General features: G+C 40.4%; 1 protein-coding gene across 1 annotated transcript in view; it reads right to left on the bottom strand.

Annotated features, from left to right (window-relative positions):
• Positions 1 to 26,144, bottom strand: part of man1b1b (mannosidase, alpha, class 1B, member 1b) — a 53,158-nt gene extending 27,014 nt beyond the window's left edge. The window contains exons 1-5 of the mRNA XM_078550322.1: positions 26,028 to 26,144; positions 21,184 to 21,326; positions 19,665 to 19,773; positions 8,273 to 8,373; positions 3,892 to 4,049 (exon numbers count right to left, since the gene is read on the bottom strand). Of these exons, the coding sequence (XP_078406448.1) occupies positions 3,892 to 4,049; positions 8,273 to 8,373; positions 19,665 to 19,773; positions 21,184 to 21,288 (473 nt within the window). The 5' untranslated portion in view covers positions 21,289 to 21,326; positions 26,028 to 26,144. The remainder of the gene's footprint in view (positions 1 to 3,891; positions 4,050 to 8,272; positions 8,374 to 19,664; positions 19,774 to 21,183; positions 21,327 to 26,027) is intronic.
• Between the last annotated feature and the right edge of the window lie 248 nt (positions 26,145 to 26,392).

The raw sequence follows: 26,392 nt of genomic DNA, 5'->3' as shown, positions 1-26,392 counted from the left end.
AAGCATGGCAGATGGAGTCCAATGCAAAGAGTGAAGTGAGAGGACTAATATGGGAATAAAGTATATCATAAATAGCATAATTTTGAAAAGTACATGCGCAAAAAGAAGTGTCCATAAACACAAATCCTAAAAAGTGGCAGGGCAAGATGATAAAGGTGCATGAAATAGCACATGGGTTACTTGTGTTTATGAATAGCGATATAGGACATAAAAGTCAAGCAATCATGCCAAAATTGTATAAATCACTGGCTAAGCCTCAGCTGGACTATTGGACAATTCCATGTACCACAGTACAGGAAAGATGTAAAAGCTTTAGAAAGGGGAAAGAGGAGGTCTACTAGCATGTTCATATGTATGTTACCAGGGATGAGGGGCTTCAGTTGTGAGGAGAAGTTTGAAAAGAGGGCGTTTTTTTCCTTTGGAACAGGGAAGGTTAAGGAGTGACATAGAAAAGGTTTTCAAGGTGATGAAAGCTTTTGATAAGAGTATGAGAGAGAAAAACTGTTTCCATGCTGAGAGAGTCAATAACCAGAGATCACAGGTTTAAAAATCATTGGCAAAAGATTTAATGGAAAGATGAAGAGATATGTTTTCATTCAGATGTCAGGATCTGGGACAATTTATTAAAAAGGTTATGGAAGCTGATTCTATAACCAATTTTAAAAAGGAGTTGGACAAGGTACTTAAGGATGCGGGAGCTATAAGGATATGGACAAAAAGCAGGGGTATTGAACTAAGCACAACTGACCTTTCAAAAAGTCAGCTCAGACATGACTGGCCAAATAGTCTCCTTCAGTGCTGTAAGTTTCTCTGATTCAAAGTTGATGATTTCAGGATCCCTTAGCCAAAACATTCTTAAAACCAGTTTTTGTTTCTGTAACTGCTTGCCATTTTTACATCTTTTATAGTTTACAAGAGAGCCTGATCACCAACACAAATCTTTCACTGTTGATTCCACAAGCACAATGTGGATGTATACAAATGTACTGAAGCAGACAAGATAAACTGGATCATACTTGATCTTTCCTGAGCAATGCCAAGATAGCTCTGGGCACAAATTCTAAGATACAGCCAATGGGGGTGGGTGGGGTTGGGGGAAGATGACAAAGGAAATACAACAGCTGGAAAAACATGTCAGGAAATTATGAAGCAGAACACTAAACTGTATCCTGAACAAATTTCAATGCAGTGAGAAAGGCAGCAGTCATTTCCAGAGAGGCCCATTTATAAAGATGACAATCTTGATCTTCATTAATTCTTTAATTTAAATTGTGATAATTAAGTTTTTGATTACTAAACTGTCATTCTGCAATGCTACTTATGTTGCGTAATTCAAACTGGGTCCTTCAATTTGTTTTGCACGACAAATGACTGAATTAATAGACTGTATTATCTGGATAAAAACTTTGATTTAATAGCTCATTAATCTGCATACTGTTGTCAGCCAGTTAACGTGTTTTGGCAGTGCAGGCCTTAGTAGGCCTCTGATTTTAGTCTTCAGGGTTCCTAAGTTCTCTCTCAAAATCATGCCTTTAGTTTAATCTGATTGCTTTAATGATATGACAAGGTCAAAACGTTCATGTCCCACAATGTCCTTAGAGCCAATTTAGTTAATTAGGAGCCAACATTATTGAAGGCCAACGAAGAAAAGCTAAAATATACATTTAAAAAAAGGAAGTAAAGATTATTGGGAATTACCTGTCCATAACTAGCATATTTTCTCCTAATTGAAACCTTTCTTCAACTATGGTTGTCACTAAACTTTTATTAAAGGCTGTTTAATTACCAAGAGTTGCATTTTCTTCCATTTACTTTTTATTTTTAAAAATTGCTTTAGGCATGAAATCCAGTTATACTCAGATATTTTCACTGAAATTGATGACAATTTTGAAAAATAGTCTACAGTTTTCCCAACTGATTAAAATAACACCCATTCTTAAAGGCTCACAGAGAAATCACATAAGATGGAATGTTCAGAAGGAAATAAAACATCACAGAGCCCCATTCGATATGGACAAAGAACATATTGTAATCCTGAGTCGACAATATACTTCAGCTTCCGGAAACAGATGCAATGATGGTGGATGCACTTATTAAATATAATTTGCATAATTACATAACCACCATATTCCCAAAATAGTTCCAATCATTACGTTTTCTTTTCAACTGAAAGGTCAGATCCAGACTAGGACACTACCAATGTTTAAAAAAAAGTAAAGAAAAAGAACAAAATAAATCAGAGAAAATGTGAGAAACTACAATTGGATTTTAAAAATCTTAGGATTGTAGAACAAGGCAAAGGAACTTGAGGATTTCCACAGTATGAGGTGTCAGGATGGAATATTGCAGGTATTCAGGAGGAGATTGTACAGTCAGTGGGGATCCAGGAGTGTACCTTCAGAGCGTGGAAAGGACAGTGGAGTCAAGTTCATCCACCTTGAATTGATTTGTACCTGTATGCTGTTGCCAATTTTCTGTTAATAAAAATTACATCTGAACGTGCTACAAATGCTATTGGTTAGCCTTGAAAAGGCCACCAATTAGTTACTTCATTTGATATCTTAAAAATAGATATATGAAACACAGAGTGGTTGGAGGACTTTTCAGAATCTGAGGCCTATTAGGCACAAAGCAATTCAAACTAGTGAACAGTAAAATATCACATGGCCCAGCAAGCATGTTATTCAATGTCAGCCTAACCTTTGCCTGTCAGCAAAGTACAATAGCTGGTTACTTATTTTGTCATGAGCAAATGGTACAATTAAGATGTCGAGGGTGGGTGCTGAAAACTTAGTATTCCCCTGCACAAGGCAAAAATCAAAGATAATAATAAAACTGAACTGATCTCCCTGTTTTATGCATTAATGGCACTATGTCCCAATTCAATCAGAATTCAAAGCTTGCATCTGGTGAAATAAATAGGCCCTGTATCTAGTGACATAACTATCCTGATTAACTTTTTGCAGCAGGTCTGCTCAATTCTTATCACAACCAAGTTCAGTCATTTCTTTTGTCACCAGTAAAGACAACAAAATAACTATTGCATTACTAATGGTATTAAACAAGAGGGATATCCATCTGTGTCTAAAACCTAGATATCCTGCAAATTACAGCTTAGCCTGTGACTGTAAGGTGGAACTTTTGATACATTGGGAAAGGGAGAGCAAGCATGGGGTGGGGGTGGTGGTTGAGAAGAGGGGAAGGGAATGCGGGGGGGCAGAGAGGGAGTGAGAGAAAGAGGGAAAATACACTGACAGAAAATAAAGGATAACATAATAAATGATTGCCGAGAGGAAAAGCACAGGTACACACAGGCTGGGGAGAGGAGAGGTGATCAACAATTATCCAGGATCAATATCTGATCCAAGAAAGTTGCTCACGCAGGCAAGTTTATAAAATATAATTTTGCTCCACAGCTTCAAGAATTTTTCAAAAACCAAATGGGGTGGGTCCAGGAGGGAAGTGTAGAAGGGCTTCCTCAGATGTTCAAGTCTCAGCTGAGTGTTGTTAAGTGGAAAATAAATATTTTGCATAAAAGAGGAAAGTCTAAACCCCAGAATGCAACTTTAGCAATAGCAGAGCTGAAAGGATTCCATTTGAGATAGAGCGATAGTAAAGTCCTGAAAATAGATCAAGGTAAAAAGATAAAGCTATTAATAGTAAGAGATAGCAGCCATCGCTTCTGCTTGCCGAAGGCGTGAAAGGAAAACAAATTTTGAAGAAACAAGGAACAATATTTCCAAAATACTTCAGCGAATGGCATGGGCATCAAGATGCAGCGATCCAGCCAATTCACCGTGATCGGACTCATAGTTGTGAATATGGAAAACATGCACCTCGGAGGATAGTAATAAAACCACAAGTGATGGTAGGATATCATTCATCGAGTACCTGATCATTTTATCTTTCTCTTCTTCCTTGTCATTGGGTATTGCTTCAGCTTCATTTTCTTTCTTATTGATTTTAGGTTCCTCTGCATTGTCTTTCTTCGACAATCTCTTCTGTAAAAATGGTGGCCCTCGCTTATTCAGATTTGGTCTTCTAGGTTTCTGGATTAAAATATACCTGTTAGTTAAACATAGGCTAAAATAACCCATAGCATTTTATTTGTAACAAATAAGGAAAGTACTCTGCATCCGTCCCAGCCCTGTTCAGTCCATGAAACAGTATACCTTTCACTGGTCAAATCACACTAGTTTCATGATTACAACAGTATTTTATGTTGCTAAAGATATAGGAAAAGCTTTAAGTTATTTAACACTCCAACAACAGATAAATTGTCATACAAATATATTTCTCATTTAGAATAATCATAATAAAGTAATGTCTGTTTTCCCAAATCTTTGGCAGAATATTAAGCAACAGGGAAGTTGCCGAAAGTGAACAATAACTAAGAAGAATATCTGTTTTTATATATTCTATCCTGGCATGTGGATGTGACTCGCTAGGCTTGCATTTATTGTCCATTTCTTATTACCCTTGAGAAGGTGGTTGTGAGCCACCCTTTTGAACCATTGCAGCCCACGTGATGAAGGTACTTGCACAGTGCTGTTAACAGGGAGTTTCAGGGTTTTGACCCAGAGACATTGAAAGAAGGTTTGGCAGGTGCTGTCAAATAAGCCTTGGCAAGTTGCTGCAGCACATCTTGTAGATGGTACACACTGCTGCCACTGTGCACTAGTAGTGGAAGGAGTGAATGTTTAAGGTGGTGGATGGGGTGCCGATCAAGCGGACTACTTTGTCCTGGATGGTGTTGAGCTTCAAGTGTTGTTGGAGCAGTACTCATTCAAACAAGTGGAGATTTGTTCATGGGGTGTGGGTGTCACGGGCTGGGCTAGCATTTGTTGCCCATCCCTAATCGTACTTGAGAAGGTGGTCATGAGTTGCCTTCTTGAACCGCTGCAGTCCATGTGTTGTGGGAACCCCTATAGTGCTGTTAAGAAGGGAGTTCCAGGCTTTTAACCAAGGGACAGTGAAGTTATATGATTCCAAGTCAGGATGGTGAGAGACTCGGAGAGGAAATCGCAGGTGGTGGTGTTCCCGTGCATCTGTTTGCCCTTGTCCTCCTAGGTGGTAGAGGTCGCAGGTTTGGAAGGTGCTGTTGAAGGAGGGTTGATGAGTTGCATCACGCCCGTGACTTGTGCCTTGCAAAGACTGGACAGGCTTTGGGGAGACAGGTGGTGAGTCACTAGTTACAGAATATTCGGACCTGCTCTTGCAGCCATATTAAGTCATGTGGCTGGTTCAATTAAGTTTCTGGTCAATGGCAACTCCCAGGATGCTGGCAATGGGGGAATTCAACAATGGTAATGCTATTGAATATGAACACAGGAGCAGGACACAGCCATTCGGCCCTTCAAGCCTGCTCTGGATCGTGGCCAATCTTCCTGCTCAACGCCATCTTCCCACAGTACTGCAATATCCCCGATGTCATTGGTATCTGGAAATCTATCGACCTCTGCTTTGAACATATGCAATGATTGAGCTTTCACAGCCCTCGGGGTATAGAATTCCAAAGATTCACCACCTTCTGACTGAAGAAATTCCTCCTCATCTCGGTCTCTTATCCGGAAACTGTCCACCCTGGTTCTAGATTCCCAAACCAGGGGACACATCCCTCTTGCATCTACCCCATGGAGCCCTGTAAGAATTTTGTACACTTCAATGAGGTCACCTCTCATTCTTCTGAACTCTAGAGAATCTAGGCCCAGTCTCCTCAATCTCTCCTCATAGGACAATCCCACCATCCCAGGGATTAGTCTGGTCAACCTTTGTTGCACTCCCTCTATGGCCTTCCTTAGGTAAGGAGGCCAAAACTGCACTCAATACTCCAGATGTGATCTCATCAAGGCTCTATGCAACTGCAGAAATGCTTCCTTATTCCTGTACTCAAATCCCCTTGCATTGCAAAGACTAACATACTATTTGCCTTCCTAATTGCTTGTTGCACCTGCACGTTAGCTTTCAGTGACTTATGAACAAGAACACCCAGGTCCTTTTGGACATCAACACTTCCCAATCTCTCCCCATTTAAGAAATACTCTGCATTTCTGTTTTTCCCACCAATGTGGATAACTTCACATTTTTCGACATTAAGTTCTATCTGCCATTTTCTTGCCCACTCACTTAGCCTGTCTAAATCATCTTGAAGCCTCTTTGCAGCCTTCTTGCAACTCACATTCCCATCAAGTTTTGTACATCAGCAAACTTGGAAATATTACATTTGGTTCCCACATGCAAGTATTGATATAGATTGTGAGTAGCTGGGGCCCAAGTACTGATCCTTGTGGTATTCCATTAGTCACAGCCTGCCAACCCGAGAATGATCCATTTATGCCTACTCTGCTTTCTGTCCGTTAACCTCTGACAAGGTGAGGTGGTTAGATTTTCTCTTGCTAGAGATGATCATGTCCTCGCACTTGTATTGGGCGATGTTCAGGCTTGGGCCTGAATATCGCCCGGATCTTACTACATGCAGTATCTGATGAAACACAAATGTCACTTAACACTGTGCAATCATTAGCGAACATCAAGGATTCTTTAATGCCACATTCAGTCAAATGCTGCCTTGATGTCAAGAGCAGTAACTCTGACCACACCTCTGAAATTCAGCTCTTTTGTCCATGTTTGGGCCAAGGCTGTAAAGAGGTCTGGGACTGAGAGGTCCTTGCAGGACCTAAACTGAGTTTCAGTGAGCTAGCTATTGCTGAGTAAGTCTGCCTGATAGCACTATTGACAACACCATTAGTTTGCTAGTGATTGAGAGTAGACTGACAGGGCAGCAACTGACAGACTGTATTTGCCCTGGCTTTTGTAGTTGGGACACACTAGGACAATTTTCCACTTTGTTGGGTAGATGCCAGTGTTGGAGCTGTACTGGAACAGCTCAATTAGAGGTACGGTTTGTTCTGGAACACAAGTCTTTAGCACTGCAGCTGGGGAGTTGTCAAGACTTTGCTGTATCCAGTGCAGTCAACAAAATCAGAATTGTTACGGTGCAGGAGGCCATTCAGCCCATTGTGTCTGCACCTGCTCTGAGCATTTTAACTTAGTGCCATTCTCCTGCCTTTTCCCCGTAACTCTGCACATTGTTTCTATTTAAATAATAATCCAATGCCCTCTTGAATGCCTCAATCGAACCTGCCTCCACCACACTTAATGGCAGTGCATTCTAAACCCTAACTACTCACTGTGTGAAAAAAGTATTTTCTTACCTCGCATCTGCTTCTTTTGCAAAACACTTTAAAACTGTGCCCTCTGGTTCTCAATCCGTTTATGAGTGGGGACAGTCACTCTGTCCAGACCCCTCATGATTTTGAAAACTTCTATCAAGTCTCCTCTTTGCCTTCTCCTCTCCAAGGAAAAGAATCCCAACTTCTCCAATCTTTCCTCATAACTCAAGTGGCTCATCCCTGGAACCATTCTCAGAAACCTCTTCTGCACTCTCTCCTCTGCATTCACATCCTTCCTATAATGTGGTGCCCAGAACTGTACACAACACTCCAGCTGAGGTCTAACCGGTGTCTTATATAAGTTCAGCAAAACCTGCCTGCTTTTATACTCTATGCCCCTATTAATGAAGCCTAGAATACTATTTCTTGATACCACAAAGTGAATCAAATTTGCTGAAGACCGGTTTCTGTAATAGTGAAGAACTCAGGGGAGGTTGAGATAGATCATCCACTTGCCACTTCTGGCTGAAGACAACTGCAAATGCTTCATGCTTGTCTTTTGCACTCACCTGCTGGCTCTGCCAGCATTGAGGCTAGACATGTTCATAAAGCCTCTTCCTCTTGCTAGCTGTTAAATTGTCCGCTGCCATTGCCAAGCCACTCTTGGTGATAAACATTGAAGTCCCCCACCCAGCTACATTCTCAGCCCAAAAAGACATTAAATAATACCACAAGGAAAAATTAAATGTTAAAGATTAATGATAACAAAACACTGAACTCTTTCAAGTAAAGCTAGCTGCATGCTGTTTTTGTTTCTTAGCCAATATTTTGAAATAAATCTTTTCACAAATGAGTGGCATGTGCCAAGTAGTGAGTAGCATCTTGTGTTCTTCAGATTGAACTGAAGATCTAGGTTCCTCTAACTGATTAGTTTACTATCTTCTCCAAGTCAAATTTTTGTTGCCATCGGTACTTACTGTTCAAACTTACTAACAGCCTTCCTGTGTCCAACATGCAATGATTCTGTGATACTCAAGGCAGCCAAAATAAACTTACTATCAAATTTAATTACAGTCAGTTCTAACTGATTGTTCAGTTACCTGTGGTTGTGTGAAAGGCGGTGCCCTGGGGAATAGCACAGCTACTCCTGGTCCAACTGCTGGCTTGGCTTGCTTCAACTCTCCATCATGATAACTTTCATCTGTTAAACACAAAGAAACATACTTTATAACATTTTAACAAACTTCAGTACAATCTAGTTTGTGTGGTCCTGGAAAAAAAATAAGGCATAATCTTACTCTCAACATATGAACTTGATATTGCTCAAAAATTAGTCTCTGCACAAAAAATTGCTTGTGAAACTTGCTTGCTTTCTCAGGTTGGTCAACAGGGCAATGTTGATTTTATAATTAATTCAAACTAACAGCTCCTGAAATCATCAGCAAATCACCTAGTTCTGACATGACTTAATAATTACTGCCAGAGAAGGAAAGGAACTCGGGGAAGAGGAAAACTGCAGCAAACACAGGAGGGTAACAGCTGGTTCTCAAAGATGACTACTTTGCTATTGGGATTTTAGCCAGTATTTGCAACAATAATCAGCACCAAGGGGTGGCCATCATTAAGCAAATATTGCAATAGTTAATGGTCCCTTACCACAAAATTTAAAACTACCCATGAAACGACCATTTCCAAAGTCTTAATTTTTATACTACAGTAATATTTCTCAAAGTGAAGTCTTTCAGAAATCATGCCAATAAAAATCCCATCAAGGCTGCAACCGTGTTTCGACAAACAAATATTTCATGTCCAGTACTTGTTTTCAAGTCCACTGTCAGTCTTTAAAATGACAAATAGTAAATGCCTTATATTGTTTTAACTGGAAGGAAATTGCAAATGCTTTTTAAAGAATGCCATGATATAAGTTACAAAGGCATGGAAAGGGTTGAGCCTAATTTTAATACTGATACACCTTTATTAAAAAAGGCTGGTCCTGCCAGGAGCCCTGGTGGCGCTCAGTGAAATTGAAGTGACAGAAGCAAAATGAAGTCCTTCCTTACACCCTCACTTCTTCAAATACCATACCATTCTCCAATGCAGAAGTAGATAAGTAACACAGGATGCAATTAGCCGTTAGCAAGTGAAGAGTGTTGTTCAACTTTAGCACGTAGTACTTATATCCTAATTGCAAAATCGCCATTCTACATGTTTTTGTAGCTATTTCATTCATGTTATGACTGATGTAGTTGGTAAAGCAGAGTTATTCAAAAATCCCGAGGGAAACTTTAAACAACTGTCATTAAATATGATTAAGTGTTATGTTTGAGATGCAACTCTAAATTCAGGAATCAGACCATCAGCTCTTGAGGTTTTATGTTAAACGAATTGAAACATTTTATTAATTTACACAGGTTAAAATATATACACATGGCTATGAATTACTACTATCATAACTTGTAACAAATTCCCAAACTAATCTCCATTAAGGCAACAGCAACCCATAGACTTAACCAAACACCAGGCAAAGCATTCTCACCTTACAAATTCAAAATGAGGTTCTTTTCACTGTGGAGCCAGTTGGAGGCTTGCAGCTGCCTTTTGGCCTTACATTGCCTCTCCTCTGCACACCCAAAAACTACTGAAGTTATACCTACCACCGCTGATTGAATTCAAATGCTCATTGTCTCGCCAGCCTCTTTGAACTTTACCTTTTAACAATGAAGCCCCTTTCATAGTACCAATTTTATTAGTAATATAAACATATTGCTTGGTAGCTGCTAGAAAGGCATCAAGTTTTCACCTCACTTCTTGAATGCTCTATTCAAAAAATGCAAATGCACTCTACCCTCTCTGTTTACGTCTCAAATGAGTACATATCAAAGCACCCAGACTAGCTGACTTTAATCTAATTAAGACACACCCGCAGACTAAACTTCTGTTTTAAAAGAAAAATACTTTCCAAAATATTGTATACATTAATAGCTTCATGACATTCAGCTTTACTTCAATTAGTCATATAATCTGAGGAAATTCAAGTGCATTAAGGATACATAGATGCACCCTGTGTGTGAGTAAAACGTAAAAGAATGTGGCCATTATGGGAAAGTTCAGGCAAGATAGAATACAAATACATGTTTATCCCTAATCCATATCTTCTTGATTTAAATTCCATGATAATCATGTGGTATGATCCCAGTAGCAATATCCATATTGATTTATACACATCAAGGAACTATTTACTGTGAATGCTAAATAGAATGGGATAGAAAAGGAATACTTCAAATAAAAAAAATCTAATCCGAGTTCCATTAACCCTGTCATATTAAAACTGGAGATGGCATGCACAAAAGTATAATATTCATTCACTGGGCAGCATATATCAATATGATGTGGCACCAGGGTTTCAATTTCTTTGGTTTACTATATAATTTTGTTATTAAACAGGAGACTTTAATAACATTGCACTAAGAACTGCTCTTTATAATTTCAACAGATTAAATTTAGAACACTTCCTTTAACAAAGTGCAGCTCCTGATTTGTAACCACACCAAAGTTTAAGCAGTTAACTAAAAGCACATGAAGAAAGCAAAAGAGCTTGCATGTGGCACCTTTCCTCGGAACATAGGAACAGGAGGCCATTCGGTCCCTTAAATCTGTCCTATCATTCAATTTGACCTTGGCTGATCTGTACCTCAGCTCTATTGACATGTTTTTGATCCATATCCCTCGATTCCCTTACCCTACACAGTTCTATTGATTAGTCTTGGAAATTTCAATTGGCCAAGTACCCACATCCTTTGGGAGAGAGAATTCCACATTTCCATTTTACTTTGTGTGAAAATATATTTCATGATTTAACTCCTGAATGGCCTACCTCTAATTTAAAGGTTGTGCTTCCTAGTTCTGGATTCCACAACCAGAGGAATTAGTTTCTCGGGACCTAGTTCATATCCTCATCATTTTCAACACCTCAATTAGATCACACTCGACCTTCTAAACTGAAGGAAATAGAAGTCAAGTTTATGAAATCTATCCCATCGTGATGCTCCAGTATAAGTCCGGTTAAGTGTGCACTACATCTGATACAAAGCCAATGTATCCTTCCAGAGGTGCAGTGTTTAAAACTGAATGCAGTATTTCAAGGTTCTGAAGTATGCCATGATGTCAAATATACATTAGTTACAATGGCATGGAAAAGATTGAGCCTAATTTTAATGCTGATACACTTTATTATGCAGTACCCAGGCTCTGTACAGTTAGGAATAACTTCCTGCCCCTTGTATTCCAGCCTCCTTGAGGCCGGAGCTGTGCAATAATTTGTGTAGAACCTTGTCAAGCACCTTTTATGATCTTAGAATATCCCAACTCAATTCACAGCCACAATCCTCTGCTGCAGAAGCCAGTACGATCACTGGGTGAAGGTTAACTTTGATCACTAGCTAATAACCTCTGCAAAACCATGCATTGTCAAAAGGGAACAGGGGAGGGCACAGCTATGATAGCATTAGGGGTCAAATACCCTGCCCAGGTCAAACTTTCAGCTCATGCATGATGAGTGATCACTTGGTTAAGATGCCAGAGGGCTTACACCTGTGAAACTGCTCCAGCAAGAATGAGTATGGTCACGAGACAGGTGCAGAAAATTGTCCAGGAGAGAAATGGATAAAACTTGTATCATTAAAGTAAAAGCAAAATACTGCGGGTGCTGTAAATCTGAAACAAAAACAAAAGTAGCTGGAAAAACTCAGCTGGTCTGACAGCATCTGCGGAGAGGAACACAGTTAGCATTTCAAGTCCGTATGACTCTTCAACAGAACTAAGGAAAAATAGAAATGAGATGAAATATAAGCTGGTTGAGGGGGGTGGGACAGGTAGAGCTGGATAGAGGGCCAGTGATAGATGGAGGCAAAGAAGAGATTGCCAAAGATGTCATAGACAAAAGGGCAAAGGGGTGTTGTCAGTAATGATATTAGCTATAGAATGTGCTAATGGTGACATTAAGGGTAGAAAGCAGGACGAGCAAATGATAGATGGCCCTAGTGGGAAGGGATCGAAATGGGCTAAAAGGTGGAGATTAAAACAATGAATGGAAATACATTTAAAAATAATAGAAATAGGTGGGAAAAGAAAAATATATATAAAAGAGATATATATATATATATATATAAAAAATATATAAATTATTGGAAAAAGGGGGATCGTAAAGGGAGTGGGGATAGAGGAGAGAATTCATGAACTGAAGTTGTTGAACTCAATGTTAAGTCCGGAAGGCTGTAAAGTGCCTAATCGAAAGATGAGGTGCTGTTCCTCCAGTTTGCTTTAAGCTTCACTGGAACATTGCAGCAGGCCAAGGACAGACTTGAGGGCATGAGAGCAGGGTGGAGTGTTGAAATGGCAAGTGACAGGGAGGTCCAGGTCATGCTTGCGGACAGACCGAAGGTGTTCCGCAAAGCGGTCACCCAGTCTGCATTTGGTCTCTCCAATGTAGAGGAGACCACATTGGGAGCGATGAATGCAGTAGACTAAATTGCGGGAAGTGCAAGTGAAATGCTGCTTCACTTGAAAGGAGTGTTTGGGCCCTTGGACGGCGAGGAGATGGGAAGTAAAGGGGCAGGTGTTGCACCTTCTGCAGTTGCATGGGAAGGTGCCGTGGGAGGAGGTTGAGGTGTAGGGTGTGATGGGGGAGTGGACCAGGGTGTCTCAGACTGTCCACCAATATTTATTACAAGCCTACCGACTCCCACAGCTACCTCGACCACAGCTCCTCACACCCTGTTTCCTGAAAGGACTCCATCCCACTCTCTCAGTTCCTTCACCTCCGTCGCATCTGTTCCGATGATGGCAATTTCCAAAACAGTTCCTCTGACATGTCTTCCTTCTTCCTTAACCGAGGTTTTCCACCCACGGTGGTTGACAGGGCCCTCAACAGTGTTCGGCCCATCTCCCGCGCATCTGCCCTCACACCTTCCTCTCCCTCCCAGAACCATGATAGGGTCTCCCTTGTCCTCACTTATCACCCCACCAGCCTCCGCATTCAAAGGATCATCCTTCGCCATTTCCGCCAACTCCAGCATGATGCCACCACCAAACACATCTTCCCTTCACCCTCCTGTCGGTATTCTACAGGGACCGTTCCGGGACACCCCGGTCCACTCCTCCATCACCCCCTACACCTCAAATCCCTCCCACGGCACCTTCCCATGCAACCGCAGAAGGTGCAACACCTGCCCCTTTACTGCCCCCCTCCTCACCGTCCAAGGGCCCAAACACTCCTTTCAAGTGAAGCAGCATTTCATTTGCACTTCCCTCAATTTAGTCTACTGCATTCGCTGCTCCCAATGCGGTCTCCTCTACATTGGAGAGACCAAACGCAGACTGGGTGACCGCTTTGCGGAACACCTTCGGTCTGTCCGCAAGCATGACCCGGACCTCCCTGTCGCTTGCCATTACAACACACCACCCTGCTCTCATGCCCACATGTCCGTCCTTGGCCTGCTGCAATGTTCCAGTGAAGCTCAACGCAAACTGGAGGAACAGCACCTCATCTTTCGATCAGGCACTTTGCAGCCTTCCAGACTTAACAGAGTTCAACAACTTCAGATCATGAACTCTCTCCTCCATCCCCACCCCCTTTCCGATCCCCCCCTTTCCAATAATTCATATATTTTTAATATATATATTTTTCTTTTCCCACCTATTTCTATTATTTTTAAATGCATTTCCATTCATTGTTTTATCTCCACCTTTTAGCCCATTTCGATCCCTTCCCCCTATCCTACACCCACTAGGGCCATCTGTCACCTGCTCGTCCTGCTTTCTATCTTTAATGTCACCATTAGCACACTCTATAGCTAACATCACCACCGTCAACACTCCTTTGTCCTTTTGTCTAGGACATCTTTGGCAATCTCTTCTTTGCCTCCACAATCACTGGCCCTCTACCCAGCTCTACCTGTCCCACCCCCCTCAACCAGCTTATATTTCATCTCATTTCTATTTTTACTTAGTTCTGTTGAAGGGTCATACAGACTCGAAACGTTAACTGTGTTCCGCTCCGCAGATGCTGTCAGACCAGCTGAGTTTTTCCAGCTATTTTTGTTTTTGTATCATTATAGTAACTCCAGCTGCAAAACTGCTAGTTACTTTCCCACTTCCTCTTTTGCATTTCTGTGAAAATTTAATCATGGCACACATTCCACACTAGAACATTAAAGAAAAAGTTAAGGCAGGCCTATGAGCTAGCTGTACCCTGAAAAACATTAGCTTGCGCATCACTAGTTACTCCTGAATATTAAGTGCCTGGAATACAGCAATGTTACATGTATTATAAGCCCTGCTTTGCATCCACTTCAACAAGGCATAGTGCAATATATGACATGACAAGGAGTGTCTTCATGTGCAAAGACATGGATGTATTTTGAAACAAAACATGATCAAACAAACAATGATCTTATATGGTCAACTGAAGAAAAGTTGTTTTGTTTTCCTTTTGGGAAGGAAGAGAATAGAACAGAAAGAAAATAAATATGTCTGGCCCATTAGATGGCTATGGGTTTGGCTACATGTTATGATGCTATAAACATCAATCTAATGAGCTGCATCTGCTGCCAAAGTGAAAATCTTTTATTTGTAGAGCTATTCAGTTGTAGGCCAATGGGAATCAGGTTAGTGTAAAATGGCATGATTGACTGCTGTAGTTCGATATTATAAAACAAACAAATAATTGCAAGGGTCATAGATGTACTCAATCATGCTGCAGATACAGTGACTGCTCTAAGATTTTAGAATCCTGCTACAGGGCTTAAGTTTCTGCAATCACAGGCGCTGTTATAGAATTTGTAACGCTGGATAAAACTGAAATATCTGAAGTTGTAATTAAAGGATTTTATTCAGCGCAAAGTTAGCAATATTTAACCAACTACATCAGTGCGCACTTCAGTTGGAGGATTCTAACCACCAGCATCCCAGAACTCTAAATGCTTTCATCAGTATGTAATATGCAGCCTGGCATATGTAAGCCTTAGTACAACACATCTTCAATTGGGTGATACATGTTTTAAGGGTCTGATGTTTAAAGTAGCATAATAATATGACAGATCCATGTTTGGCCTGGGAGTAGGAAGTGCTGACAAGTTTCTCCAGCATTCTAGTTGAAAAATAAAAAGCAACATTAAAAGGCATGATAAATTGGCCATGAACAGAGAACATGCTCCGGACCCAAACGTTCGCTATTCACATGAAACGTCAAGAATCTCCCCAGCTGCTGTTCAGATCAGTGAATGGTGTCACTGTGGGAAACACACAAGGCACCTGGAGATCAAAAAATTGCAAGGGGGGGAACAATGCCGGTTAACTGAATATATTCAAGGCAGAGTTAGATAGATATTTGATTGACAAGGGAGTAAAGGATTCTGAGGGGCAGACAGGGAAGTGGAGTTGAAGCCACAGTCAGATCAACCATTATTTTATCGAATAGCAGGGCAGGCTTGAGGGGCCGAAAAGCTACTCCTGTTCTTAATTCTTGTAATGCTGCTAAGACATAAGGGAGGCAATTATGTTCAAAATTAAATCCATGGGGGAGTACTTTGTTGTTAAAGAAAATTTCCTTCTTTAAGGCTGCATAGCACACAAATTGCACTTTAATTTTCTAACTTACTGGTGCCAAGATAATGAAGGAGTGCTCACATGATAATATGTCTGTTTTCATATGCTATAACTTCTATTAAGCAGAATGGTCATTTTCACTCTCCTTGAACCCAGCAGCTCACTTTTTTCCCAGAAGCACTCCCTTCATAGTCTGTGTTTGAACACACATGACTGTGTTTGAACACACATTCTCTGGAGGCTGACAGCAAAGGGGGTTAAAATCCAAATATGGAGGTGCAGAACTGGTGGTAGTGGGTCAGCATCCGTTAAATACTCTGCCAGATTCTTTGTTCCATTGAAGTCAATCAAGTCAATCCACTACTAGGCAAATTTTATCTCCAGTGACTGCATCCCCCAGTTACAAGGGTAAAGCTGCAATTTGCATCTACATCTATACTTTTGCAGAGCTGACCATATCATCGGTTTGGGATTGCAAATTAGATCTTTGATAACGTCTTGGGGCTTTGCTCTCAAGAAATGTGTTTTGCCTTTGTACTTATAAATCAGTACATTTTAGATCAGAAAATGAGGCTTATAACTCAATTTGCGAAATCAAAGATGCAGATATGAAATTCCATTTCACTTTACCATCAGTTGAGAGCAATTTAGCTAAATGAACAGAATTTAAAGCTCCCACCCACCATTTCACATCCACCATTCATTTCCACCAAGTCACATAAAAATTAAGAGCACTTGGGGATTTGTTTGCTAACATCTGTTGTTGGTGGCAAAGCATCAGACTTCATTTGAAACCGTCAAGGCCTGCATTCACAAAGTGCTGTGAGGTAAAAGTTTCTATGGTACCCTTTCACTGTCAGGCGATGTTCCTACACTGCTTTATCAAAGGCATGGGAATAGGTCTCCAACCCTTCCTCTTGGCCGGGCAAGGTGTGCGGTGCAGGGAGACTACAGGAGAGGGAAATAGGGAAGAAACAAAATAAGATTAGCTTATAAAAACTGCACATGGGCTTTATAAATATCACACTTGCTTGGCATTATAAAGATTCGTTCTGTACAAAACTTGTATCAGTGTGAGCTGGGTCTATGCATCAGGTCCTCATGGTCGCTGTGGGTTGTTTGGGTCAGGTCGCCCTTGTATACCTGATGCATCTTGACAGAGAGTTGGGGCATGTGGCCTACGCTCAACTCTCTACCAATTTTTCAGGCTTGGCTGTTGAGGAGGATCAGTAGACCGCAGTCTCTAATATTTTCCTTCTTCAAATGAATCTCCCCCCAATGTACCATTTAGGCATTTCCATATAGCCCTGATGAAATTAGCAACTTGTAATGTGTTAAAATCACCTGGGCGATGTTAACGCACACCATCTGACACTTCCATACTGTTGTTTTCTTCAATCTGTCAATAGCTTCCAGGAGTGCCTTTCTTTCAGAGAGGTACACAGTATGATAAAACACAGTCCCACCTCCAGAATGCTGTGGGAAACAGTTAAGGTTTGATATTTGCAGCTTCTTGGGGCTCTGCTCTCAAGAAATGTGTTTTTACATTTGTACTTATAAATCAGTATTTTTTAGGTCAGAAAATGAGGCTTATAACTTAATTTGTGAAATCAAAGATGCCGATGCTGTCCAAGATTCCATTCAGTCAAATTAGGAAGGGTTGCCAAACAGAACGATTCGCCAAAGGGCAAAAAAAATCAACAAGAACAAACACCTCCAGCCAACCTCCCAGAAGGAAGGATGGGAAATATGTTATCATCCAAAATTTGAAGTTTGTATGTTTTGCTGAAAAGAATTCAAAATTTTCCAGTGATTTTCACAAAATCACATTTTAACAAAACGTACATGGAAGGCTTTTTTTGCGCAAGTTCGATCCGAATTTAACAAATGGTTTCAAGTAAACAATTGGTTTTTTTTATTCGTCCATGTGATGTGGCAAGCATTTATTGCCCATCCCAAATTGCTCTTGTTCAATGAGCCAACCACATTGCTGTAGGCCAGACCAGATAAGGGCAGCAGATTTCCTTCCTTAAAGGACATTAGTGAACCAGATGGGTTTTTATAACAACCAACAATGGTTTCATGGTCATCAGTAAGACTTTTACTTCCAGATTTTTATTGAATTCAAATTCCACCATCTGCCACTGTGGGATTCAAACCCAAGTCCCCAGAGCATTACCCTGGGTCTCTGGATTATTAGCCCAGCGGCAATACCACTAGACCTTCACCTCCCCTAAGTGTAGGCTGCATTAACTTTGGCTATTACTGAGCCACCGTACAACCACCTCCTGGGTCACTTGCCTTGTCTGCTCGTCTAACCTTTCAGGACCAATCTAAAGTAAAATATGGTGCCAAGGGAGTCTACAGCAGCAATTTAAACTCACAGCAAAAGTTTGGGTTGCAAATGTTAAAACTAGCTCATGAGGTGGAGCACAGACAATGGAGAGAAAAGAAATGCAACAAGCACAAAAGTTACAGGTAGTGATAGACCTGGCAAGGAGAAGACTGGGTATTAGAATTGGCATGCAGTATAAGCAATTTAGCAGGCTACACAGAAATAGTGCTCCAGGTTACAATATAGCAAATCATTTTACACTGTAACATAGTTATTGAATAACACTAAGTAAATGTCATTTATGAATGACCCAAGCAGAACAAATATTTCTAGAATACAAAAATTTTCCGGGGCAATGCACCATCATGTCACACAGGGCCAAAACTTCTTTTATACATTAAAAGAAAAATACCATTGATGCTGGAAATCTGAAATAAAAACAGAATATGCTGGAAATGCTCAGCAGGTCAAGCAGCATCAGTGAAGCAAGAAACAGAGTTAAGGGCCCACAGTTTATGGGCCGTGAAGGAGCAGGACTCACCATTTATCATGCTGACAGCTGCTCACAAACCTTTGGCGAGCTTTCGAATGGAAAGTTGCACTATCTGGAGATCATTTCTGACATTGCACCCTCTTCAGGGGATATGTGGCTTCTGAGAGTAGGACAAGTAACAGCAAGGCTCTTCAACCAATTAGACTGAAAATTCCTCACTGAGCCGTGCAGAGTCAAAACGAGGAAGGATAAATTAGATTTAATTCAATTTAAAAACATGCACAGAAAGTAAAATAAAGATTGGCAAAAAAGATGGAATTAAAGGAGAGATATATAAAAGACAGACAGGAACATTAAAAATAAAATCTTCAACATTAATTAAGTTCTGAAGGATTGAGAATGCCAACTTGTAAAATAAAACTTTCGAGGTCAGAGGGGTTGTTGTCTGTACTTACTACTATCATGCGATTCAACATTCATCTACACTAACCACATCTTTTTCTGACCTGTTTAGTAGATAACTACTTGATGAGTACCCCAATTTCACCTCATTACATCGACTTCAATGCTGTGTCCATCAGCGAGGACTGATACAGCATACCTTGTGGAGAGGTAGGGCAACTCGGACTGCAACTTTTAGATTTCCATTTTTAAACATGCATATGCAGACTCCGGAAGTTGCTGTTTGATTTACTTTGTAATAACGGTAAGCACCGTTAGCGTTACTGTTCCACTTAGCACAAAATTCTGACCAATGTTTAAGGTCTGACAAAAGATCTTAACCAGAAACATTAACTCTGTTTCTCTCTCCATGGATGCTGCCTAACTTGCTAAGTGTTTACAGAATTTTCAGTTTTACTTCTATTATGTACATTTACCTTAGACATATTACTAACATAAAAAGATATATCATCACAAATGTGATATAAAGTAACTTCAAACTGTACCACTGTCAAAATGCTCATCATTTTTAAGCAAAACTAACATATTACTATTGGAACTATGTTCCAATTGACAGCTTAAGAAAAACTCCATTCCAAATAGCTGGGACGATTCCTACCTTGCCAGCGTTCAGACAGGTTAGGGTATGCCGCAATACCACAAACCACCATGAAGACAAACAAGAATGCAATTAGGCTCCGCTGCAATCTTGACAGTTGTTTCCATTTCTAATTTGAAAAGTGAATTGTATTTAAAAAGATATAGAGGTGGAAATGAACGTAATTACTTGACAGCTAATGATGGCAAATTCTTAACAGTAAACATTTTTTAAAAAAATCATCATTCTTTCCAAGTTTCAGGGGCATATTTTCTCCAGGTGAATGTATTTTCTTTTGCACTGTAAAGTATTCTTACACCACATCCCTTCCCCTGCCCAAGAAAACAGGCTGAGACTGACCCAAAGTCCATCAAAGGCATACTTTAGTCATCCATCAGGAGATGTGCAAGGTTAGTATGATTCTCTCTCCTTTTTGCTGGAAAAGCACTATCCTCTATTCAGCAAGATCACATGAAGGTTAGCATTGGAATATTGACTAAAGCACAAGCCCATACACACAACGTCTGAGAAGTACTGCAAAGTTATTGTGTTTGGAAAACTTGTTTTGGGTGGAGGGCGAGAGATTGCAAAGCAGCTCAATTAACTTTGGACTCTCAGAATTCAGTAGGATTTTAACCTCCATGCTGTGTTTGAATGCAAATTTTTGCTACTGAACCTTGGCCGACTTTTTCCCCTTCCCCAGGCCAGGTTTCCTGTGGCCAATCGGAACACCCCAGAATAGATCAGGGATTGAAACAGTGCCCTGCTGCTCACTGTACCAGACCTTTACATTGAGCTGTCAAAAGATTTCAGCTCTGACAGCTAGTCCCTGAAGACCAGATATCGCGACCTCATCAGCACTTACCTTTCTTATTTGGTTTGTCCTGTTCAAATTGTGTGAGGGTGAAGATTTGGAAAGAAGTTATTTTAACATTGTTATCTCATTGGTGGATGAATCCTACAAAAGGTCACCACGTTTGTTTGCATCAGCAATAGGTGCCAATTAGTGGGAATGTGTCCTTACCCTGTATACATGGTCACCAAGCTCTAAGGCAGGCACGTGTAGTCCACAAAAACAAAAGCTTGGACACCCTAAACTAGGTCAGTGGGACAACTTGAAGGAAACAGCAATGCAGCAGCTCCTGAACAGAACATTCCCTCCCAGAGCAACAACATATATACTCTTATTAGCAAAGGCAGTTTTAAGAAAGCACAGGTCAGTGACATACACTAATTCTACAAACTCCCCCTGTTTCCAATCATAAAGTAGCACTGCTAAGTGGGATCCAGTCTCAATATCCATCGAGTGCCCAGACTTAGATAACTATTGCATGGACAATGCAAACTAACACTGAAGACCAAGAATTCCCCACCCCACCCACCCCTACCCACCCCTATTCAAGAGACCAATAATGCAATGAGACACAGGGCTCTTAAAACAAGCCAGTTGCTAAATAATGAAGCTGTTTTGTCCTTACATTGGACTAAAGACACTGTCTCCCGAGGCTATTGAGGAAGGATACTGCGCGATTTGTCTTACCCGCCAGCAGGATTGCCTCCTCCATGTCTTACTGTTGTCATAGGTCCTTCCAGCCTGACTACCCAGCGTCACTGATATAAAGTCCCTCCGCTGCGGTGAATACATCCTTCAAATCTTTTGGGAGGGTGACACTTTCCAGTGCACTGCAAATTGATTCAATGAAAAAACATTGATACTTGCCTTATTTTTAAACTTACAAGAGCTCCATGGGAACAATCACATTTGTCTTTCTCAATACAGAATAAGATTATAGTTTTCAAGGTTCACAAAAATACTTTGTATAATGTATGATGTAGCAATCTTCATAAATGTGCTTGGAGTTGGGATCGAGTAGGCAGAAGGTAGTAGGAGGAATACAGCAGGTAGCATTCAGCCTCTCACGCCTGTTCTTTTATTCAATTAGATAATGGCTGATTTGTACCTTAAACTCTATCTACCCATCTTGGTTCCGTAATCTTTAAAAAAAAAAACTGTTTCAAAATTGATCTAGCCTCAACAGCTTTTTTTGAGGGAAAGGAGTTCCAGATTTAAATGACCCCATCGAGTGAAGAAGTGCTTCCTGACATCATCCCAAAACAGCCTAACACTAATGTAAAGGTTATGCCCTCCAGTTCTGGCCTCCCCAACTACAGGAAAGTAGGGGCAGAAGCTTCAACCTCTGATGTGTACCTTTCCACAATTCTTCAATAGCCAATATGAATCTTAAAGTCATTCATATATGGTCCCTGTCTGCCTGGTTTCTTTAAGCTAACCAAAGAACATCATGATTTGCTACATTCTTGTTAAAAAGGACACAATCCAATGATGTCCCTTGGTTAGCACAAAGTAATTAGGGAGGCTTGGACCATCAAAATTATAGTTTGCATTTTTTCTAAGACCATTCAAGTTATAGTTTTGCTCATTCACAGGGATGCTCTTCCTTCACCACCCCCATTTCTCTTGGGGTGGGTTCTACAAGTTGAAATTGAAAGCACCTCGGGTAGCACATAGCAAACACAGGTAACAGCAGGACAGTGGTTATGATATTGGGCTAGTAATCCAGAGGCCTGGACTAACAGCCCAGAGAGACATGAGTTTGAATGCCACCATGGCAGCTGGGGAATTTAAATTTAATTTATAAAAAATGTGGAATCATGTCACTGCTGGATTGTGTAACAGCCCATCTGGATCACTAACGTCCTTACCTGGTCTGGCCGGAATGTGACTGATTCTCAACTGCCCTCTGCAATGGCCTAGCAAGCCACTCAGTTAAGGGCAATTAAGGGTGGGCAATAAATGCTGGCCTTGCCAGCAATGTCCACAATTCATGAACAAAAAAAAAAATTACCTTAACACTTGAATTTCTGGTTTACAGCCCAGAAGTTTCACAATGTTCATACCAATGCATATTAATAATCATTCCACCAGTTATATAAATCCAAAACATTAAAAGTTGTTCATTAGCTAAGAGCGGCGAACTTAAGATAGCTGAAAGCTTCACACCTGGGTCATTTTGAAAAAAATAACATTTTGTAGAGAAATGATGGCCAAACAGTCAACGTCAGCATCCACACTAAGCAGATTTGATTAGACATGAGTTTCATAAAATCTCACCTGTTGAGAGATTTGCCCATAAAGTGCTTTGACAAAGAGCAACAGGTGAGACTTTACATCTGGCAACACAATCATACAATTTCCTACTCTATTCTCCTTCGTGTGTTTATCTAGCAACCCCTTCGATGCATTTATACTGTTCAACTCATCTGCTCTTTGTGTTGCCGAGTTCCACGTTTAAATCACCCTTTGGGTAAAGAAGTTTCTCTGAATTCCCAACTGCATTTATTAGCGACTGTTTGATATTTACAGTCTCTAATTTTAGTCTCTGAACAAAAACATTTTCGTTATGTCTACCCTATCCTTTTAATAAAGCATTCGACCTTCATTAAGTCACTCCTCACCTTTCTTGCTCTTACAGAAAAGAGCCCCAGCCTATTTAAACTTCCTTGATAGCTATAAACTCTCAATTCTCACATCTTTCTAGTAAATTGTTTTGCACCTTTGCCAATACCTCTATAATCTTTTAGTGATTTGGAGACCAGGAATGTGCAGTCATCCAACTGTGGTCAAACCAAGGTTCTATACAAGTTTAGCATAATCTTTCTACTTTCAATTCTATCCTTTGAAAAATGAACCCCACTGCCTTCTTTGGCTTATTTTATGGCATTATTAACCTGTGTCAATACTTTTGAGTGATGTGCGTGTCTGTACCCCTAGATCTCTTTGCTCCTCTATCCCACTTAAGATAATTATTTTCCAAGGAGTAATATGTGCCTCTATTCTTCCCAACAAAATGTATCCATCACATTTATTGCTCAATATTAACCACACTCCTGATGTCACCCCCAAATTTTGAAATTGTACACCAATTCTGAAATAATTTATACTTCCATAAAATATGTGTGCTACATATGCACAAATAACCTCACCACAGTAAAATAAAACTGCGGTAAATCATCAACAGCAGCAATTTTCACTGCACCCTGATGTATGAAGCTGTAAATTTTTCTTCCCAATCACTATCTGACAAGGAAGAGGAAGGAAGGTAATAGAACATTGTAAAAGTACATTAGGAAGAGGAGCATTTTAAACATCAGCAGAAAAGTTTATCTGGTAAAGATGTGGAGCGAGACGGGCAGGTATTAAAAAATACAATTGTAGAGTGAAGCATGAAGCTACAACCTCCCTATTCTTCACTTAGTCACCAAATGCCTACTTGCTGTACCACAAGGACAAATGCAAGTAGAAATTATTTTCAGGTGTTATTAGTTACATTCACAATTTTCACTTCTAACCAAAGACACATTGATAGAAGTTATAGAAATATATCATAAAATAGTCAAGATGCCATGAAAAATACACAAGATGCAAGCTAGATTCAATTTTCAGAATTATTGCTCTTCTGCACTGGGTTCTAATGCCTTTTGTCCAGGTATAACTTATGCAGCACACTGATTTTCAAAACTGCCTTCTGGAATTGTGTTAAGCATTTCAGTATAGCACAAATGTACTGTGATGTCTAGGGGTCGAGTTAGTGATCATTAACACCCAAGTGGAAAATTCATGCAATGCCAAACCTTAAACTAAGCCCAATGCGCAATGAGACAATCACTTTAAAATATTTAAATCCATATGGTTTTCATTAACTGCAGCAATAACTTGTTTTTTCACACCTTTACCATTGAAAAACAACCCAAAACACTATCTTAAATAATTTAACAGGAGATGATTAAACACAAATAAATCTGATTTATAATTGTTCTGTCGGAAACCACTATTCCACACAAGATGGTGAAAAATGAAAGGTTACTTTTAAATATATTAGTTTAAGCTAAAATACATATCTTTGTAGAGACATTTCCCTAGTTAAATACCAGCTTCTTGGCAGTTTCTTCAACAGATGGTTAGTTAACCAGTGTGCTTTAAATGCTTTACAGTAGGTAAAGTTTCCTCAGACGCTCGCATCGTCAAAGCTCGGAAACAATATAATTTGTAAAAAAAATTAAAACAGATCCCTGTAAATAATGCTCACTTTCATTAACAATGGAACTATGAACAACCTACCTTAACAAACAAAAAATAAAAAGTTAAAGTAAAAAGCAGCAACTTAAATCTTATGTTATTGATAGTCATGAGTTTCAGGAATCAGGAATTTAGTTGTATCAAGTCACTAACCGAGGTGGGGTGGGGTGAATTCCTGAACTTGACATGAAGGAACCAATTTTGTCCAAATTACAAACGATTTGTTTCTAAGGAGAGCTGACCATTTAGAAAGTTGGAGTAACATCTGCAGCAAGCAGTGATACGATGGAACTTTCCCCCTTCCGTGCCCACTAATCTTATCTTACGCTACACCACAAGCAACCATATTTCCTGTGGCTGTTGTTCAGCTGCACAGTCAGAAGGCTGGGAGCACGCCACCTGCACAATGTTCACACGAGCAAAACACTGGAAAGGGTAGTGAAAATCAGCCCAGAATGGTACTGTGAAAATTTGTCAACCTTTTTAAAAGACATGACAATTTTTGAATCAAAATGGGCATCGGTCACTCCCAATAAGCATCAATGGAGATATAGCCTGTAACGTGACGGAATGGGGGAAGAAAGTGAAATGGGGGGAAAAAAGAATACACATTGCAAACAAAAAGTGGAAAACAAACTGAGAAACATAGGAAAATAACACTTTAACTGGTAACTCAATCTTCCTCGGTTGTGCACTGCTCTGGGGATAATCTTACTCATAAAACCCAAACATAAGCAAATGAAATAATGTCCATTTTCAGGGATGACATTTAAAATGGTTAGGTTTAATATATGTCCTCCTGGCAGGTCCATCGAATGGGGCAGGGTGAAGATTAAACCCAGTTAGATTACAAGTAGCATTTCCCTGAAATGAAACTGCCAACATTAGGAGTGAGATTTGGGTTTGAAGGCAGAAGCAGCATTAAAATCTCATTTAAACACAACAAGGATTGTGCTTCAGGAATTTAATGCATTGATTATGTAATTTAGTCTGAATGAAAACAGGTTAAAGTCAGGAGTGGTCTGAGTGACCTGGCCAATGGGGGGGAGGGGAGGGGAGGGGAGGGGAGGGGGGAGCAGCAGTAAACCCCGCCATCCCAGCTGCTACGCCGGGGCCGCTCTCTACTCGAGCAGCCGGTCAGAGCCGCGGCCTAGCGACCGAGTCCCGAGTCCCACTCCGGGGGTGTCGCTCTGCCACAGCCCCCGGGGGTCAGGGCTGCCCCCTGTCCAGAGCGCTGGTCACACGCCGTCTGTCCGCCCTCCTTCCCCCCGTCCCCAGGTCCTCACCTTCCAGCCTCAGCCTCTTGTCCCTGTCCCCAGCTCCGCCACAGCGTCACTGCCGCTGGAACAAGACACCTCTCACTGAACAGCAGCCTGACCTCTCCCAAGCAGCACATCAGCAACAAGCATGGCAATATCAGCCGGGGTTGTAAAAACAATAAACATTGCAGCAAAATAAGGATTGCAATGACACCAAGTATAATAACCTTAAGGATTTTAATAGCAATACGTATTACAACAACAATAAGGTTTGTAATAACAGCAAGTATAATAACAAGCTCTGTAATAAAAACATTGTAACAACAAACAGTGCAATAACAATCAGCACTGAAATAACAATAAGCATTGTAATAACAATAAGAATTGTAATA

Source organism: Cetorhinus maximus, chromosome 10, assembly GCF_964194155.1.
Source record: "Cetorhinus maximus chromosome 10, sCetMax3.hap1.1, whole genome shotgun sequence".
Classification (NCBI taxonomy): domain Eukaryota; kingdom Metazoa; phylum Chordata; class Chondrichthyes; order Lamniformes; family Cetorhinidae; genus Cetorhinus; species Cetorhinus maximus.
Note: the sequence above shows the minus strand (reverse complement) of the source record. Positions and strands in the feature narration are given on the sequence as shown.